General features: G+C 45.6%; 1 protein-coding gene across 4 annotated transcripts in view; it reads left to right on the top strand.

The window, feature by feature from the left end:
* The window catches only part of LOC142358782 (transcription factor RFX3-like), a 177883-nt gene that overhangs the window by 75990 nt on the left and 82858 nt on the right, over positions 1 to 19035 (top strand). For all 4 annotated transcript variants that reach the window (XR_012766501.1, XR_012766500.1, XM_075446520.1 and 1 more), the window contains exon 4: positions 14860 to 15115. Coding sequence is in view for 2 of the 4 variants with exons in the window: in XM_075446520.1 (XP_075302635.1) it covers positions 14860 to 15115 (256 nt within the window). In the remaining 2 variants the exon portion in view is untranslated. The remainder of the gene's footprint in view (positions 1 to 14859; positions 15116 to 19035) is intronic.

Below are 19035 nucleotides of genomic sequence, written 5' to 3'. Positions count from 1 at the left end.
ATTCTCCTCAGTAGAGGAGGACTCAGTTATAGAACACTTGACTGGACATAGACAAGTCCATGGGACCTGATGGGATGCACCCACGAGTGCTGAGGGAGCTGGCTGATGTCATTGCAAGGCCACTCTCAATTATCTTTGAATGGTCATGGTGATCAGGGGAGGTTCCTGAGGACTGGAAGAAAGCAAATGACGCTGCAATCTTCAAGAAGGGCAAGAAGGCTACAGGCTGGACAGCCTCACCTCTGTTCCTGGGAAGATGATGGAGAAAATAATCCTGGAAGCCATTTCCAAAGAAGGTGCTTGGTAGGAATCAGCATGGATTTAGGAATGGGAAATCACGCCTGACCAACCTGGTAAGCCCTCTACAATGAGTTGACTAGCTTGGTGGATGGGGGGGAGAGCAGTGGATGCTGTTTATCTTGACATTAGCAAGGCTTTTGACACTGTCTCCCGTAACAACCTCATAGACAAGCTGACAAAGTACAGGTTAGATAAGTGGACAGTGAGGTGGACTGAAAACTGGCTGAACTGCCAGGCCCAGACAGTTGTGATCAGAAGCATAAAGTCTAGCTGGAGGCCCGCCTCTAGTGGTGTCCCCCGGGGTTGATCCTCGGGCCAATACTGTTTAACAACTTCATTAATGACCTGAATGATGTGACAGGGTGCACCCTCAGCAAGTTTGCAGATGATACAGAATTGGGAGGAGCAGTTGATAGACCAGATGGCTGTTGTGCCATTCAGAGGGACCTGGACAGGCTGGAGAAATGGGCAGACAGGAACCTCATGCAGTCCAACAAAGGGAAATGCCAAGCCCTGCCCCTGGGGAGGAATAGCATGATGCACCAGTGCAGGCTAGGGGCTGACTGGCTGGAAAGCAGCTTTGCAGAGAAGGAATTGGATGTCCTGGTGGACAACAAGCTGAACGTGAGCCAGTAACATGCCCTTGCAGCAAAGGAGGCCAATGGTATCCTGAGCTGCATTAGGAACACTGCTGACAGGACATCGAGGGAGGTGATCCTTTCTCTCTACTCAGCACTGGTGAGGCCACACCTGGAGTATTGCATCCAGTTCTGGGCTCCCCAGTACAAGAAAGAAAATGAACATACTGTAGCAAGTTCAGCGAAGAGCCCCTGCAGTGATGAAGGGATCGGAGCACCTCCCATAGGAGGAGATGCTGAGAGAGCTGGGATAGAATCATGGAATAGTAGAATCATAGAATTGTTTAGGTTGGAAAAGACCTTTAAGATCGTCGAGTCCAACCGTTAACCTAACACTGCCAAGTCCACCACTAAGCCATGTCCCTAAGCGCCATATCTACACGTCTTTTAAATGCCTCCAGGGATGGTGACCCTGTATTGTCTAGCCTGGAAAAGAGAAGGCTCAGGAGGGATCTTATCTATGTATCTAAATACCTGATGGGAGGGTGTATTGAAGATGGAGCCAAACTTTTCTCAGTGGTGCTCAGGGACAGGACAAGAGGGAATAGGCACAAACTGAAACACAGGAAATTCCGTTTAAACTTAAGAAAAATCTTTTTTACTCTAGGGGTGGTCAAACACTGGACCAGGTTGTCCAGAGAGGTTGTGGAGTCTCCATCCTTGGACATATTCAAAACCTGGCTGGACAATGTCCTGAGCAACTTGCTCTGGTTGATCCTGCTTTGAGCGGGGGTTGGGAGGGGGTTTTGACTAGACAATGTCCGGAGATCCCTTCCAACCTCAACTACTCAACTATTCTACGGTTCTGTGATAACACTTGAACTCATCATGGCAGAAGGTGTCATTTACAGTATCAAAAATAGCTTTGCTAGCTACAAGGATAGCTGAGGCTCTGTGTCTTAAAATATTAATCCAACTTATAAAGTGATTCTTGCTTGGTCCACAGAAAGGATATAAAAGTTAGTATTTACAAGGATTATACTGGATTGTAAATAGGAAATGTCTTTTTAATATTTGACACAACATACAAAACACGTAATAAATGTTTTAGGAAGGAATTTAAACTACAGGCACCACTTCCAGGAAGATCAACCTGAACTTTGCAACTGATGTGAAACCAGGGGGGATCCCAGACACCAAACTGGGAGGGATGCGGGAATTGATAGAACTGTACAAACCGATGAAGGGACTTGCAGGAGGAAGGGGAAGCAGGGAGAAACAAAGAGAGGGCATAGACAGAAAGGGGGATAAAATGGGCTAGTCATGGGTAAAACGGGGCCAGTCAGTATGCTTGTCTGGCTGAGCCCTGCACCTGATCCCTGCAGTCTGTCCTATCTTCTAGTACTTTTTTTTCTTAACTATTGCTCTGCTTAATCTTACTCTCTGTCCCCTATGCATGTGTGCTCCAAGGAACAGGTGCCAGCTGCTTGTGAGACCTCTGTGTGTGTGAGTGAAATTTGGTGCCCAGCTACTGGAGTCAGACTGGGGGGTGTAGGCACCCTGGGGCCTGTAGTGTCAGCTACGGGAGTGAGAGTCCTAGCATCAGCAGTTGGAGGGGCCATAGCTCTCCGGATCATCATCATAGAATCATCATATGGTTTGGGTTGGAAGGGACCTTTAAAGGTCCAACCACCCTGCCATGGGCAGGGATCTCTTTCACTAGATCAGGTTTCTCCCGATGCACCCCAGGATGCAGTTTGCCTTCTTGGCTGCCAGGGCACACAGCTGACGCATATTGTCCCTACTGTCAACCAGCACCCCCAGATCCCTTTCTGCAGGGCTGCTCTTCAGTCAATCCTCTCCCAATTTATACTTGTGCCCAGCATTACTCCGTGCCAGGTGCAGAATCTGGCATTTGGACTTGTTAAATTTCATTCCACTGATGATTGCTCAATGCTCCAATCTATCTAGATCCCTCTGCAAGGCCTCTTGTCCCTCACGAGAATCAACAGCACCTCCCAATTTGGTATTGTCAGCAAACTTGCTAATGGTGCATTCAACTCCTGAATCTAGATCATTGATAAATATATTGAACAGAACTGGCCCTAGAATTGAGCCCTGAGGAACACCACTGGTGAACAGTTGCCAGCCAGATGTAGCACCATTCACTACAACCCTTTGAGTCCTGCCATTCAGGCAGTTCTTCACCCAGTGCACCGTGAACCTGTTCATCCCACAGTTGGACAACTTTGTCCAGAAGGATGCTATGAGGGACAGTATCAAAAGCCTTACTGAAATCCAGAAAGACTGCTTTCCCTTCATCCACTAGATGGGTAACCTTATCATAGAAGGATATCAAATTAGTTAGGCCCTTCCCTTTGTGAACCCTTGTTGACTGTGCCTGAGGATTGCATTGTTCTTTAAATGCCTTTCAGTAGTACCCACTATGATCTTCTCCATAATTTTTCTGGGAACTGGGGTTAGACTAACAGGTCTGTAGTTTCCTGGGTCTTCCCTCACGTCCTTCTTGCAAATTGGAATAACGTTGGCTAGCTTCCAGTCAGCAGGGACCTCCCCAGACTCCCAAGACCTTTGGTAGGTGATTGAGAGGGGTCCTTCAGTACTCTGGGATGAATCCCATCAGGCCCCGTGGACTTGTGAACATTCAGCTGATACAGCTGGTCCCTTACCAGCAGTCCACAAATGGAAAGTCACTGCTCCCGCAGTCATGGTCCTCCGACTCAGGGGACTGGGAAGCCCATGGTCTATCATTATTATTAAAGACCGAGGCAAAAAAAAAGCACTGAATGCCTCCGCTTTTTCTTCATCCCTATTTGTCAGGTGACCATCTTCAACAAGCATCAGTCCAATGTTTTCTTTAGACCTCCTCTTGCTGTTAACGTACTTAAAAAAGCCTTTCTTGTTGTCTGACACAACACTGGCCAGTTTCAACTCTAATTGAGCTTTGGCCTTTTGTGTCTTCACCCTGCATATACGAACCACAGCTCTGTACTCTTCCTGCAAAGCCTGACCTTGCTTACGGAGATCATAGAGTTACTTTTTCCTCTTGAGGTCCACGAGGAGTTCCCTGTTCATCCAAGCTTGTCTTCCGCCCTGCTTGCTTGACTTTCGACACAAGGTTATTGCCTGCTCCTATGCTTCTAGAAGGTGGTTCTTAAAGACTGACCAGCACTCGTGGACTCCTAAGCCCTCAAAAGCAGATTCCCAGGGTACTCTGCTAAATATCTCCCTGCATAGCTCGAAGTTTGCTCTCCTGAAGTCCAGTGTAGCAATTCTGCCGTCCTTTTTTCTCATTACACCAAAAATTTTGAACTCGACCATTTCATGACCATAGAATCACAGAATCATAGAACGTTTAGGGTTGGAAGGGACCTTTAGAGGTCATCTAGCCCAAACCCTCTGCAGTGAGCAGGGACATCTTCAACTAGAGCAGGTTGCTCAGAGCCCTGTCCAACCTGGCCTTGAATGTTTCTAGGGATGGGGCCTCTGCTACCTGTCTGGGCAACCCATTCCAGTGTTTCACCACACTCATGGTAAAAACTTTCTTCCTTATATCCCGTCTAAATTTACCCTCTTTTAGTTTAAAACCATTACTTCTTGTCCTGTCACAACAGGCCTTCTTATAAAGATTGCCCCCATCTTTCCTATAGGTCCCCTTCAGGTACTGAAAGGCTGCTATAAGGTCTCCCCGCAGCCTTCTCTTCTCCAGGCTGAACAGCCCCAACTCTCTCAGCCTTTCCTCATAGGAGAGGTGTTCCATCCCTCTGATCATTTTTGTGGCCCTCCTCTGGACCCGCTCCAACAGCTCCATGTCCTTCTTGTGCTGAGGGCTCCAGAGCTGGATGCAGGACTCCGGGCGAGGTCTCACCAGAGCAGAGCGGAGCAGAGGGGCAGAAGCACCTCCCTCGACCTGCTGGCCACCCTTCTTTTGATGCAGCCCAGGATACGATTGGCCTTCTGGGCTGCGAGCGCACATTGCTGGCTCATGTCCAGCTTTTCATCCCCCAGAACCCCCAAGTCTTTCTCGGCAGGGTTGCTCTCAATCCCTTCGTCCCCCAGCCTGTATTGGTACCGGGGGTTGCCCCGACCCAGGCGCAGGAACTTGCGCTTGGCCTTGTTAAACCTCATGAGGTTCACACAGGCGGCCTGTGGTAGACACGCACGACAAGGTTCCCTTTGTTGCCTCTGTCTCTAATTCTTACCCATAAGCTTTTGACCCGCTCATGGCTAATCTTCAGGGACAGCTCTTTACACTCTATCCATTTCTTGATGTAGAGGACAACGCCTCCACCCCTCTTTCCATGCCTGCCCCTTGTGAACAGCCTGTAGCCATCAATAGCCACACTCGAGACATGGGATTCATCCCACCAAGTTTCAGTAATGGCAATCAGGTCATCACTGCTTTCTAGCAGCACGGTAGCTTCCAGCTCTTCCTGTTTGTTGCCCGTGCTGCGTGCATTCGTGTAGAGGCATTTCATCTGAGCTGTTGGCTATGTCACTGTCTTGGAGGAACACCGCTTATTTCCCTTGGGGTGTTTCACGGAAGTTTCCTTGTTGGCGCCAACTACCTCAGGAGCCCCCAGCTCACCTCCGCAAGACTTCAACTGTGCTGCAGTGTCCCCAGCCAAGACAAGCACCTACCATCACATCCCCCATGAGTCCTTCTCTATTCACAAGTAGCAAGTCTAGGAGGGCATCTTTCCTAGTTGCCTCACTGAGTACCTGTGACAAGAAGTTGTCTCCCACAAACTTCAAGAATTTCCGAGACCTGCTCGTCACAGCAGTATCGTATTCCAATCTGATGTCTGGAAAGTTGAAATCTCCCATAAGGACAAGGGCTACCAGTCCTGAAATTTCTCCTAATTGCATATAGAATAGCTCATTGGTGCTTACATCCTGGCTGGGTGATCGGTAGTAGATACCCACTGCAATATGTCCTTTCTTTTCCATGCCCCTGATCCTTACCCAGAGGCTCTCAACCACATCACCAGTAACTGTAAAGGCTGTACAATCAAACCTCTCCCTTACATACAGTGTGACACCTCGACTTTGCCTGCCCTGCCTGTCCCTCCTGAACAGCCTGTAGCCCTCCAGTCGTGGGTCTCATTCCACCAAGTCTCACTAAGACCAATGATGTCATAGTTCTAGGAACTGACCAGTGCCTTCCAGTTCATCCTGTTTGTTTCTCATACTGTGTGCATCGGTGTACAAGCATTTCAGATATGCTCCTGGGCTCTGAATCTAGATCTGAATCTACCCTCTTTCAGTTTAAAACCGTTGCCCCTTGTCCTGTCACTACAGGCCCTGGTAAAAAGTGTCTCTTCATCTTTCTTAGAAGCCACCTTTAAGTACTGAAAGGCCACAGTAAGGTCTCCCCGGAGCCTTCTCTTCTCCAGGCCGAACAACCCCAACTCTCTCAGCCTGTCCTCATAGGAGAGGTATTCCAGCCCTCTGATCATTCTTGTGGCCCTCCTCTGGACCCGCTCTAACAGAACTGGATGCCCCGGAGCTGGACGCAGTACTCCAGGTGGGGTCTCACGAGAGCGGAATAGCACTTTCTTTTATGCAGCCCGGGATGCGATTGGCTTTCTGGGCTGCAAGCGCACATTGCAGGCTCATGTTCAATTTTTCGTCCACCAGTATCTCCAGTACCTTCTCACCAGGGCTGTTCTCAATCCATTCATCCCCCAGTCTGTATTGATACTGGGGATTGTCCCGACCCAGGTGCAGGACCCTGCACGTGGCCTTGTTGAACTTCATGTGGTTCGCATGGGCCCCACTCCTAGAGCCTGTCAAGGTCCTTCTGGATGGCATCCCTTCCCTCTAGCAAATCACCTGTGTCACTCAGCAAACTTGCTGAGGGTGCACTCAGTCCCACTGTCTGTGTTGTTGATGAAGATATTAAACAATACTGGTCCCAGAACTCACCCCTGAGGGACACCACGCGTCACTGGTTTCCACTTGGACGCTGAGCCATTGACTGTAACTCTTTGGACATGGCCATCCAGCCAGTTCCTTACCCACCTAACGGTCCATCCCTCAAAGCCATATCTCTCCAATTTGGCAGCCAGAATGTTGTGGGAGACTGTATCAGAGGCCTTACAGAAGTCCAGGTAGATGACATCCATGTCTCTTCCCTTGTCCACCGATGCAGTCACTCCATCATAGAAGGCCACTAGATTCAGTGAGGCACGATTTGCCCTTGGTGAAGCCATGTTGGCTGTCTCTAATCACCTCCCTGTCTTCTGCATGTTTCGACATGTCTTCCGTGAGGATGTGTTCCGTGATCTTACAGGTCACAGAGGTGAGGCTGACAGGTCGGTAGTTCCCAGGGTCCTCCTTTCTACCCTTTTTAAAAATGGGTATGATGGTTCCCTTTTTCCAGTCACTGGGGATTTCACCTGACTGCCATGACTTTTCAGATACGATGGGAGGGTGGCTTGGCAAGTACATCAGCCGATTCCCTCAGGACCCTGGCTGCATCTTGTCGGGTCCCATAGACTTATGTATGCTCAGGTTCCTCAGGTGGTCTCGAACCTGACCTTCTGCTATGATGGGAGGAACTTCTTTCCCCCAGTCCCTGCCTTGAGGTTCAGGGGCTTGAGAGATGTGGGAAGAGAAATTGCCAGTGTCAGGGTGATTGAAGTCCCCCGGGAGGACCAGCGCCTGCGAGCGTGATGCTTCCTGTAGTTGAAGTAAGAATGCTTCATTGACGTCCTCCCCTTGATCAGGTGGCCTGTAGTAAACACCAGCCACAAGGTTTCTTTTGTTGGCTTGACCCCTAAGTTTTACCCATAAAATCATCTCTGTTTTTCAAAGACTGTTCTGTGCAGTCAATCCATTTTTTTTACATCGATTGCAACTCCCCCGCCCCACTTCCGCCTTTTGTGTACTTCCTTTTTTTGTTTGATTTCAGTTAGGAGCTCCATTTGCTTGGGTGGTGCTGGCTGTTTCCCAGCCAGTTCAAACTACAGGCAGCAAATGCCAGCAGCAGCACCAGTATTTTCTGTGTGCTGAGAAGAGTGTGAGGCTTGTGAGGTCCTGGAGGGTGTTTTAGGGGGTTTCTGGGTCCCCAGCACCCTTGGTTTGTGTGTGTGGAGGGACAGGCCAGCTTGTGACAGGTCTCGCAAGAGGGGCAGGAGAGAGTTGTGTGGTCCCAGATGTCACTGCAGCCAGTTCAAACTGTGGGAAGCCACATATAACCGGCCCCTAGGGAGTGCCAGTGACCAGAATGTGGTGCTGTAGGGAATAGTGCCTGAGAGGAATGGCGCAGCAGTTTGAGTGGCAGTTTGAGCAGAAGGGTGCGCGATAAGGGTGGTGCATCCTACCAGTTGGTTGGCTGCTGCTGCCTGCTCTGCTAACCCAGTCTTACACTGTAGCCTCAATGGTCACCCCAGCTAGCTGTTGGCTGTGCAAGCCTACCCAGCAGCTTTAGGTCTCCAGGGAATTTGAAGGGATTATTAGGCAGTGCTTTGAGGTTGTCGAAAGCATGGTGGTAGAGAGCAGGCGAGGGCTGCACTCTGCAGCAGACAGGAATTGGCTACCTAGCCAGGCTAGCCTGGGGCCAGTGGAGGCAGCCACCCATACAGAGCTTCCTATCAGGGAAGCTGCTGTCCAGGTGGAGGGCTGTAAAGTCTGTACCACACACTCCTGGGGGGAGGAGGGTGCAAGCTCCACCTGTGCAAGGTGTGCTCTGGTGGAGTCACTCAGGCAGCAGGTGGAGGAGCTGCAGGAGGAAGTCAGCAGGTTACACTATATTAGAGAGGGGGAACAAGAAGTATAGTATATTTGAGACTTTGCAAGAAGAAATGCTAGGGCTCCATGGCACTGACCTCCAAGGACTACCAGACAAAGAGCTTCAGGCAGAAGTCGATGCATCATGTGGATCAATACCTGGCTTCGTGGCTGGAGTCATAGCCAGGGATTTGGTTTCTGTGGTCATGGGAAGTTCTTCAGTGAATATAGCCTATTGGGAAGAGATGGAATCCACCTGTCTAGAAGAGGCAGGAGAATCTTTGCTAGTAGATTGACTGACTTAGTGAATCACGCTTTAAACTAATGAACTTGAGAGGAGTAGGGTCCACAGCTGTGACACCTGTGTATCCATAAGCAACAGGGTAGATGAGCACACCTACCAGAGTAGCGAGGAATGCTCCCCAACCCTTTCCAAAGGCAAGAACCCCAAGTCCAGGCCACCTCAAGTGCATGTATACCAATGCAAGTAGTCTGGGCAACAAACAGGACGAACTGGAGCTCCGTGCCCAGTCTGAGAGTTATGATGTCACAGGAATCAAAGAAACCTGGAGGGAAAACTCACATGACTGGAAGACCACAGTGGATGGTTACAAGTTATTTTGGAAAGCTAGGAAGGGAAGAAGAGAAGGTGGAGTTGCACTTTATGTAAAAGAGAAATTTGAGTGCATGGAGGTGAGCTACGGAGACCACAAAAGTTCTATCATCGAATGCCTTTGGATTGGAGGTACTGTCACCAAGGGGGATCTTATGGTAGGTTTCTGTTACCAACCTCCCAGTCAGGACGATGAGGCTGACAAAACCTTACTTTGGCTGCTCAAGGAAGTCTCGGGCCAACAGAACTTGGTCCTTATGGGTGACTTCAATTACCCGGACATTTGTTGGAAAAACAACACAGCAGTGCACAAGTCGTCCATGAGGTTCCTGGAATGCATTGAGGACTGCTTCCTGCTACAGGTGCTGGACACGCTGACTAGGAACCACACATTTCTACATTTACTGGTCACAAACCAAGAAGATTTACTTGACAACATAACTACCAATGGTAGCCTTGGATACAATGAGCACAACATTGTGGAGTTTAAGATCCTGCCGAACATGCTGAAGGCCAGTAGTAGGACAAAGACCCTGGATTTTCGAAGAGCTAACTTCAATACGCTCAGAGCCCAGCTGTGAGGGATTCTACATGGGAAGGATCCATGGAGGGCAAAGGAGCTTGTGAGTGCTGGGAGTTATTCAAGAACAGCCTCCTGGAAGCACAAGAACAGTCCATCCCCTACAAAGGGAAAGGAAGAAGGCAGAACAAGAGACCACCCTGGCTTAATGAAGAGCTTTTGGCTGTGCTTAAAGGCAAAAAAAGCACCATACCTGCTATGGAAAGGTGGCCAAATAGCCACTGAGGACAAGAACTTTGCTAGGGCGTGCAGACATGCAGTCAGGAAGGCTAAGGATCAGCTAGAACTGAAATTGGCAAGAGAACAACAAGAAAGGGTTCTTCAGGTAGGTGAGCAGCAAGCAGAAGCACAGGGAAGACAGAGGCCTATTACTAAACAGGACAGGAAAGCTAGTCACTAATAATGCTGACAAGGCAGAGGTTCTCAATACTTTCTTTGCCTCTGTCTTTACTGGTGTAGCTGGACCCCAGATCACATGATTGAGTAGCTACAGCAACACGTGTCAACATTCCTCTAGTAGTGGAGGAAGGGCTGATCTGCAGCATTTTGCAAGGGCTCAATCCACATAAATCTGTGGGCCCAGATGGAAACCATCCCAGGGTGTTAAGAGAAGTGTTGCAAGGCCACTGTCTACAATCTCTAAAAAGTCATGGAGGTCAAGGGATATCCCTGATGACTGAAAGAGGACAAATGTCATAACCCATCTACAAGAAGGGCCCAAAAGAGGACCCAGGAAACTATAGGCCCATTTGTCTTACTTCAGTTCCTGGGAAAGTAATGGAACGAGTTCTCCTAGAAACTCTCAAAAACTAAATGAAGCAGGTGACTGGGAAAAGCCAGCACAGATTTACCAAAGGCAAACCATGCCAGACTAACCTGATCACCTTCTAAAACAAAGTAACACTTTCTGTCAAAGTGGGGAGAGCAGTGGATGTCGTTTACCTTGATTTCTGCAAAGTGTTTGACACAGCTTTCTCCTAGACAAACTGTCAAGACACAGTTTGGATGGATGGTGTGCAAGATGGGTAGGAAGTTGGACAACAGGCCACACTCAGAGGGTAGTGATCAATGGTTTTTACTCAGACTTGCAACCTGTCACAAGTGGGGTCCCCCAGGGTTCAATACTGGGCCTCACGATGTTCAAAATTTTCATAAATGATCTGGATGATGGGATTGAAAGCACCTTCACCAAGTTTGCTGACAACACCAAACTGAGTGGTGAGGTGGACACCAGAAGGGAGAGCCATTTACAGAGAGACCTGGACAGGCTGGAAGAGTGGGCTAGTGAGAACAATATCATAGAACAGTTTGGGTTGGAAGGGACCTTTAGAGGTCATCTAGTCCAAACCCCCTGCAGTGAGCAGGGACATCTTCAACTAGATAACGCTGCTCAGAGCCCCATCCAACCTGGCCTTGAATGTTTCTAGGGATGGGGCCTCCACTACCTCTCTGGGAAATCTGTTCCAGTGTTTTACCACCCTCACGGTAAAAACTTTCTTCCTTATATTCAGTCTAAATCTACCCTCCCTTAGTTTAAAGCTATTACCCCTTGTTTCAGCCTGAAGAAGAGAAGGCTGCGAGGGGACCTAATAAATGCTTATAAATATCTCAAGGGTGGGTGTCAGGAGGATGGGGCCAAGCTCTTTTCAGTGGTGCCCAGTGACAGGACAAGGGGCAATGGGCACAAACTGAGGCACAGGAAGTTCCGTCTGAACATGAGGAAGAACTTCTTCCCTCTGAGGGTGACGGAGCCCTGGAACAGGCTGCCCAGGGAGGTTGTGGAGTCTCCTTCTCTGGAGAGTACAGGCTTGGGGTGGACCTGCTGGAGAGCAGCTCTGTGGAGAGGGACCTGGGCGTCCTGGTGGACGACAGGTTAACCATGAGCCAGCAGCGTGCCCTGGCTGCCAAGAAAGCCAATGGGATCCTGGGGTGCATCAAGAAGAGTGCGGCCAGCAGGTCGAGGGAGGTTCTCCTTCCCCTCTACACTGCCCTGGTGAGGCCTCATCTGGAGTACTCTGTCCAGTTCTGGGCTGCCCAGTTCATGAAAGATGAAGAGCTACTGGAGAGAGTCCAGCGGAGGGCTACGAGGATGATGAGGGGACTGGAACATCTCCCCTACGAGGAAAGGCTGAGGGAGCTGGGCTTGTTCTGCCTGAAGAAGAGAAGGCTGCGAGGGGACCTAATAAATGCTTACAAATATCTGAAGGGTGGGTGTCAGGAGGATGGGGACAAGCTCTTTTCAGTGGTGCCCAGTGACAGGACAAGGGGCAATGGGCATAAACTGAAGCATGGGAAGTTCCGTCTGAACATGAGGAAGAACTTCTTCCCTCTGAGGGTGACGGAGCACTGGGACAGGCTGCCCAGGGAGGTTGTGGAGTCTCCTTCTCTGGAGATATTCAAGACCCGCCTGGACAAGGTCCTGTGCAGCCTACTCTAGGTGACCCTCACAGCCCGATGCTACTCTGGTAAAGCTAAGCAGACCACTTTTAATTGCCTCCATACCCAACTCCCTTTTTACAGCTAATGAGCCAATATTCACAGAATCACAGATTCACAGAATGTTAGGGGTTGGAAGGGACCTCTGTGGATCATGTAGTCCAACCCCCCTGCTGAAGCAGGGTCACCTAGAGCAGGCTGCACAGGACCTCGTCCTGGCGGGTCTTGAATATCTCCAGAGAAGGAGAATCCACAAACTCTCTGGGCAGCCTGTTCCAGTGCTCTGTCACCCTCAAAGTAAAGAAATTCTTCCTCATGTTCAGACGGAACTTCCTGTGCTTCATTTTGTTCCAAGATTTCATCTTTCCTGCATATCATCATCAGACAAAGGATAATTTGTCATCTAATCTATTTAATGAAATGCAAATGTGTTTGGCAGAATAAATCATGAGATCTGGAAACATGAATAGAACTTAAAACTATTTTTGGAAGAGTTAGGAATCTAAGCATAGTCGGCACTCCCCATCAGTTGGACAGAGTAATCTTTTCAGTATTGTTAGTTGTAGCCTATTGAAGAGAGGGAGAAATGAACTGACCTGAAGAAATGAGGGCATTCTCTAGGATTTGCATCAGTCTTTTGGGCTTCTAAGACCCACCTCTTGGACTCTACCTCTTCAAATGAGATTCGTCTTGCAGACATCATTTGTACCATTTCCTCTGGCCAAGGCTATTTTTACTGTCAACAATGAGCTCGTGTCTTGGTTCTTTTCCTTATCTTACTAATATCTAGCTTTTTCTTTCCCCTTTTGGGGGAAATTACAGTATTCCACTCCCCTGGCAGACACTTATTGAACTATTTCCCCTAAATTTCCATCATCATGTTCTCCTTAAGTATCGTCTATTAAATAGGGCTGTTTATTAAATTGCCTGGTTCTAAGAAAGATATAACATCTGGTCTGGTAGCAGATGCTTGACTTACCATCCATTTGAGGCATTCAGTGATGCCCCAGTTTAATAAAATCAATCAGGTATACCCAAGGAGATTTCTCTAAACCATCTTGCCTGTACATATCTTATTGCAGTGTAAAGGATGGCTTGATTCTAGCTCTGAAAAGAAGGTGCTACTACAGGACCATACAGGTTCTGGAGCCTTTCTCCTTGCCCCCCCCCCCCCACTTTTAAATTGTTTTGTTTTCATTAAATTGCACTGTAGTCCCTCTAGATTAACTGTGTATTTCTCACAGCTGCTCTTAAAGCTTTTGAAATACCAATAATAAAACAAAACAAAAAAAAATTAGCTTAAGTAACTGCTATATTAATTAAGTAATATAGTACATAACTCAAAAAGCTTTAAAATTAAGTTTTAGAGGTTTTTGTTGTCTCTGAAGAACAAGGGAGAATCCATGATGGCCATAGTTAATACCATAGAAGTTCTGACTTGATTGTTGTTATGGGTTCAAAATATTGGTGCCAGTTGATTAAAGGAAGCATTATAGGATTTTATGATTAAATGTCAAAATTATCATCTGGGTAAATAAACTAATTTTTATCATTTGACTATTTTATTGTAACACATGCCATGGTATAAAGCTTATTGGTCTTGAAACATTGGCTAAAATTTTTTAAGTACTGCAAAATCCAGATACTTCATTTTAGAAAAGTTAATGAGTGTTATTTACTTGTGTATTTTGAGCTATATCAATTTGAAAGCCCAAGTCAGTACACGGGACCAAATATCCACTATGCTCAATAGCTAATATAACCTATTAAAGGGTAATGATCCAAGTCATTATGAACATGAAGTGAAGAATGATATAAGGTTCATGAGTTAAGTGAAAAGTTTAACTGATTAATGAGGCCCAAATGTTTAATAATTGGAAAGAATTGAGTTAAATTGCTGCTATGCCTTTGACTTTTTTAATCCCTTCACAAGTCCCTTCACAAATTTTAATTCTATTTTACTTTTATTTCTTTTTCATCATAACACTGTACATATTGTTGTCCCATTTAAAATTTCTCTGCTGAACTAACTGCATGTCTTAAAATACAAATGAGCTCAGAATTTCAAGCTTCATCCAGAGAGTTTCAGTGAATTTAAAATCAATACAAAACATTTATAGGACTTTTGTATATAGGGCCATCTTGGCTGACTTTTTTTGTCATGTTTACACTTTTGTAACATACAGTTTTGTAACATACAGAGTATACAAAAGAAATGGCATCTAAATAAAAATCCAGCTTTGACTTTAGGATTTTAAAAGTTACAACAGTTTTATAAATTATAATGTAATGGATTAATACTTGAATGAGATCTTCTCATCTTTTCAATTCTTGTCATACTTTTCTCCACCCATCTTCAGATGGGACTGAAAACATTTTCCATGAAGTTTAATGAATACTTATTTTAAGAGTGAGTCCAAGTTAATTACTCAGTACTTTGACATAATGAAATGTTATTTTGTGTGGAGGCAGGGGCTATTTGCCAATCCTATAAAGTTTGGTTACAGCAACTGTACACTCTTTTCTACAGTGATGTTTCCCTCACTTAAACAATCCAAATAAATAACTACTACTTCTTTTGTTTTCTTTTCCTGAAGTCGAACAGCTTATCCTTACACGGAAACTCAGATGTATAGCCAAAACACTGGGGGAAATTACTTCGATACTCAAGGAAGTTCTGCACAGGCAACAACAGTGGTCTCCTCTCATAGTATGGTGGGCACTGGAGGGATTCAGATGGGTGTTGCAGGAGGACAGCTCATTAGCAGCTCAGGAGGGACCTATCTGATTGGCAGTTCAATGGAAAATTCTGGTCATTCAGTGACTCATACAACGCGGGCCTCCCCAGCTACAGTAAGTACTTCAGAACTATGTTAAATCTTTGGGGATAGATTCTTAATCACTATGATGTTCCTGTGTGCTGATATATTTCTGTAGCAAAAAGCATATTATATTGGAGGAATAAGTAATACATGGCTTTGTCTTGCAAATATTTGCATTTAGTTTAACTTTGTGTATGTGAATAGTATTAAGTGAGTTCTGTCGTGGTTTAAGCCCAGCTGGCAACTATGCACCACGTAGCCGCTCGCTCACTCCCCCCCAGTGGTATGGGGGAGAGAATCAGAAGAGTAAAAGTGAGAAAACTCATGGGTTGAAATAAAACAGTTTATTATTTTTTTAAAAAAACCACATAGTAATAAGGAAAAGAAAAAAAAAACAAAGAGAGAAAAATAAAACCCAAGAAAGACAAGTGATGAAAATGAAAACAATTACTCACCACCAACCACCTGATGTCCAGCCAGTCACTGAGCAGCAGCCCCTCCGCCAATCTCCCCCTTAGTTTTATTGCTGAGCATGATGTCGTATGGTGTGGAATATCCCTTTGGTCAGTTGGGGTCAGCAGTCCCAACTGTGTCCCTTCCTAACTTTTTGTGCACCCCCAGCCTACTTGCTGGCAGGGCGGTATGAGGAGCAGAAAAGGCCCTGACACTGCTGTAAGCACTGCTCAGCAATAACTAAAACATCCCTGTGTTATCAACACTTTTTTCAGCACAAATCCAAAACATAGCACCATACAAGCTACTATGAAGATTATCTCTATCCCAGCCAAAACCAGCATGTTCTCCACCCCTTATTCCATACCATTCATATCATGCTCAGGTCCCACACTATCCAATACATCCTCATTAACCACCTCTTCCCCCGTAAAATGTTTGTGAAATGTCCATAAATATCCATAAAATGTCCATTGAGTTCATTTGGTCTATGACTTTGGGCTCCGTCTGTTATTGTGGTCACTCAGAACAGGAGAGGTGGTGTGTTGCGTGGAGTTATTGAGCACCAAAGCCAGCTCAGGCTGGATCACTGCTGCACTTACACTACATCTTGTAAGGCTTGTCCTCCATTGGTTTGGGTGGTTTCTGCTGTAGTTCTTCCCATAACATGCAACTCAAATCATGGGTTACAACAATTTAAAGGTATTTCCATTACAATCTCCACCCTTTGGACCAGACCTTAGGGTTTAACATTGCAAATGAACTCCTCCCTGTGCCCCTGCTCCAGCACAGAGTTATCCACAGCCACAGTTGCTTTGAGGTGCACCTGTTCCAGCATGGCCTTGTCCGTGGGCCACAACACCTTCAGAGATATACCTGCTCCAGATTGGCCTTACCCACAGCCACAGTCCCTTCAGAAGTGAACCTACTCCAACATGGCCTCATCCATGGCTGCAGTCCCTCCAGGGGTGTACCTACTCTGCTGCGGGCTTATCCATGGACAGATGCTTTGAGGTGCTCCAGCATGACCTCATGCACAGCCACTCATACTTCAAGGTGTACCTTCTCCAGCGTGGACTTATCCTTGGGCCACAATCCCTTCAGAGGTATACCTGCTGTGGTACAGACATAACCATGGCCACAGACACTTCGAGATGTTCCTGCTCTGGTGTAGACTTATCCACAGGTCACAGTCCTTTCGACTCAGAGTTCACACTGGAGTTCCAGCCTGTCCAGTACAGCAGCACAGAAACAGCAGTGATGTCCTGGCCATCTGCCAGCCCAGGCGCATCACCACCGCTGTTATCAAAATGTTCCCAGGCACAACAGAGTAAGATGATAAGCAGTACAGCAAGCAGCGAAAGCAAAAAGCAGCCACTAACGAGCACTAGACCCTAATATACAGTGAAGCAAGCAAGACTCATGGCAAGCACAGGAGCCTGCCAATTAATAGTTAAACAGCAATAACAGCTATAAATGTGATCTAGCACATCCCAATCAAATATGTCGTTATCTCGAACCCTTCGAGCCCCATGTTGGGCATCAAAAAGGACTGCTGTAGTTTAACCCCAACTAGCAACTAAGCACCACACAGCCATTCACTCACTGCCCCCGCCGATGGGATGGGGGAGAGAATCAGAAGGGTAAAAGTGAGAAAACTCATGGGTTGAGATAAAAACAGTTTAATAATTTAAAAAAGAGAAATAATAATAATAATAATAAAATTGTAAGGAAAAGAAAAAAATAATGAAGATAGAAAAATAAAACCCAAGAAAGACAAATGATGAAAATGAAAACAATTGCTCACCACCAACCAACCAATGCCCAGCCAGTCCCCAAGCAGTGGCCCACCCACAAGTTTCCCCCTTAGTTTTATTACTGAGAATGACATGCTCATATATGGTGTGGAATATCCCTTTGGTCAGTTGGGGACCAGCTGTCCTGGCTGTGTCCCCCAACTTCTTGTGCACTCCCAGCCTACTCGCTGGTAGAGTGGTGTGAGAAGCAGAAAAGGCCTTGACTCTGTGTAAGCACTGCTCAGCAATAACTAAAACATCTCTGTATTATCAACACTGTTTTCAGCACAGATCCAGAACATAGCCCCATATGAGCTTCTATGAAGAAATTTAACTCTATCCCAGCCAAAAACAGCACAGTGCACTGGGAATGCTCACATGCATAAGAATGTGGATAAGATTGACAATTTGTAGGACTGAGGCCTGAAATATCTTCTTTAGACATTACATCTTTCTTTCTGAAAAAGAGAAAATATTACTAAATGATTTATATCTAATATAAACTTTAATTAAAATAGCTCAACATAGATATGTTTGACTTCATTTATGTTTTGACTCCATATTATTGTTGGGTTTGTAGCTTATTTGAAGATATTTGTTACTTGTTCAGAATACTAAGAATATATTATCTTAGTTCATTGTTATTATCTATTTATGATAGTTCCAATTGCATTTCAAGATCAGTTCATTGTGGAAATGTCTTAAGGGATGGAAAAATGGCTTCTGCTACAACCATGATAGTTAATACTGTAAAAACCTAGCCATGAAGAAAAACGTGTTCCTTTCCCTTAAGGAATTCCAGGGATGTAAATGGTTTTATGCTTATTCTGGCTTTGCTGGAGAGCCTTAATGAACACTTACCAAGCCTTTGATGACATTCTGACCTGGTTGTAGAGATTTGGAAATAATGTGCAAGAGAACTTGTGAAACTTGCAGTAGTAAGAGTTGAAAACTGTCATGAAGGGATTGATAGCGAGGTACAGGACAATTAAATAGCATTTATTTTTTAATATTTTTTTTTTTTAGTAGGGTTTTTTTGGTCAGAAAGGCTACTGAAATTAAATAATTTTACTTTTGGAAACCAGTGTAATGAGTAATAATTCATTACAAAAATATCAAATGGAAAAAGCACCACCATCTTATTTCTTGACTTTGCATAATCAGGCAAAAAATGTTTTCACTCATTTGAAAAATATTTCATGGAACATGATTACAAAGTGCAGGCAGAATGAGAGTGGCTTTATCTAAGCAAAAGCAATGAATCTTCTAGTGTGAAGTAAATTTGAAAAGTAATGTTTTGGTAAAATATTTAAGTGTCAAAAAATATTCCTGTGTCACATTAGTTATTATGAATTGCTTTATATTTGAATTTAAAAAAACCCTTTAGACATTATAAACTTTCTTCTCAATTGCATCAGAAGATGTCATCTGCAGATGACAACCTTTTGTAGTCAAGCAAAATATGTCATAAGTTTAGTATTACAAATTGATAGTAGAATTCAATAAATGGAAACAATTAATTTAGTGTAGGATCAAAGTGTAGATGACATGCTGTCAGTAAACACAAGCAAATTTCAAGTAATCCAGGAAGAGTAGTAGACTTTGACATTTGATATCCTAGAATCATTTGAATGGCATCAAAACTCGATATCAATTTTTGCAAATGAAAAGATGATTAATTTTTTTCAGCCAAAATAAGGAA

The sequence above is a fragment of the Opisthocomus hoazin genome, chromosome W, assembly GCF_030867145.1.
Source record: "Opisthocomus hoazin isolate bOpiHoa1 chromosome W, bOpiHoa1.hap1, whole genome shotgun sequence".
In the NCBI taxonomy this organism is placed as follows: domain Eukaryota; kingdom Metazoa; phylum Chordata; class Aves; order Opisthocomiformes; family Opisthocomidae; genus Opisthocomus; species Opisthocomus hoazin.
Note: the sequence above shows the minus strand (reverse complement) of the source record. Positions and strands in the feature narration are given on the sequence as shown.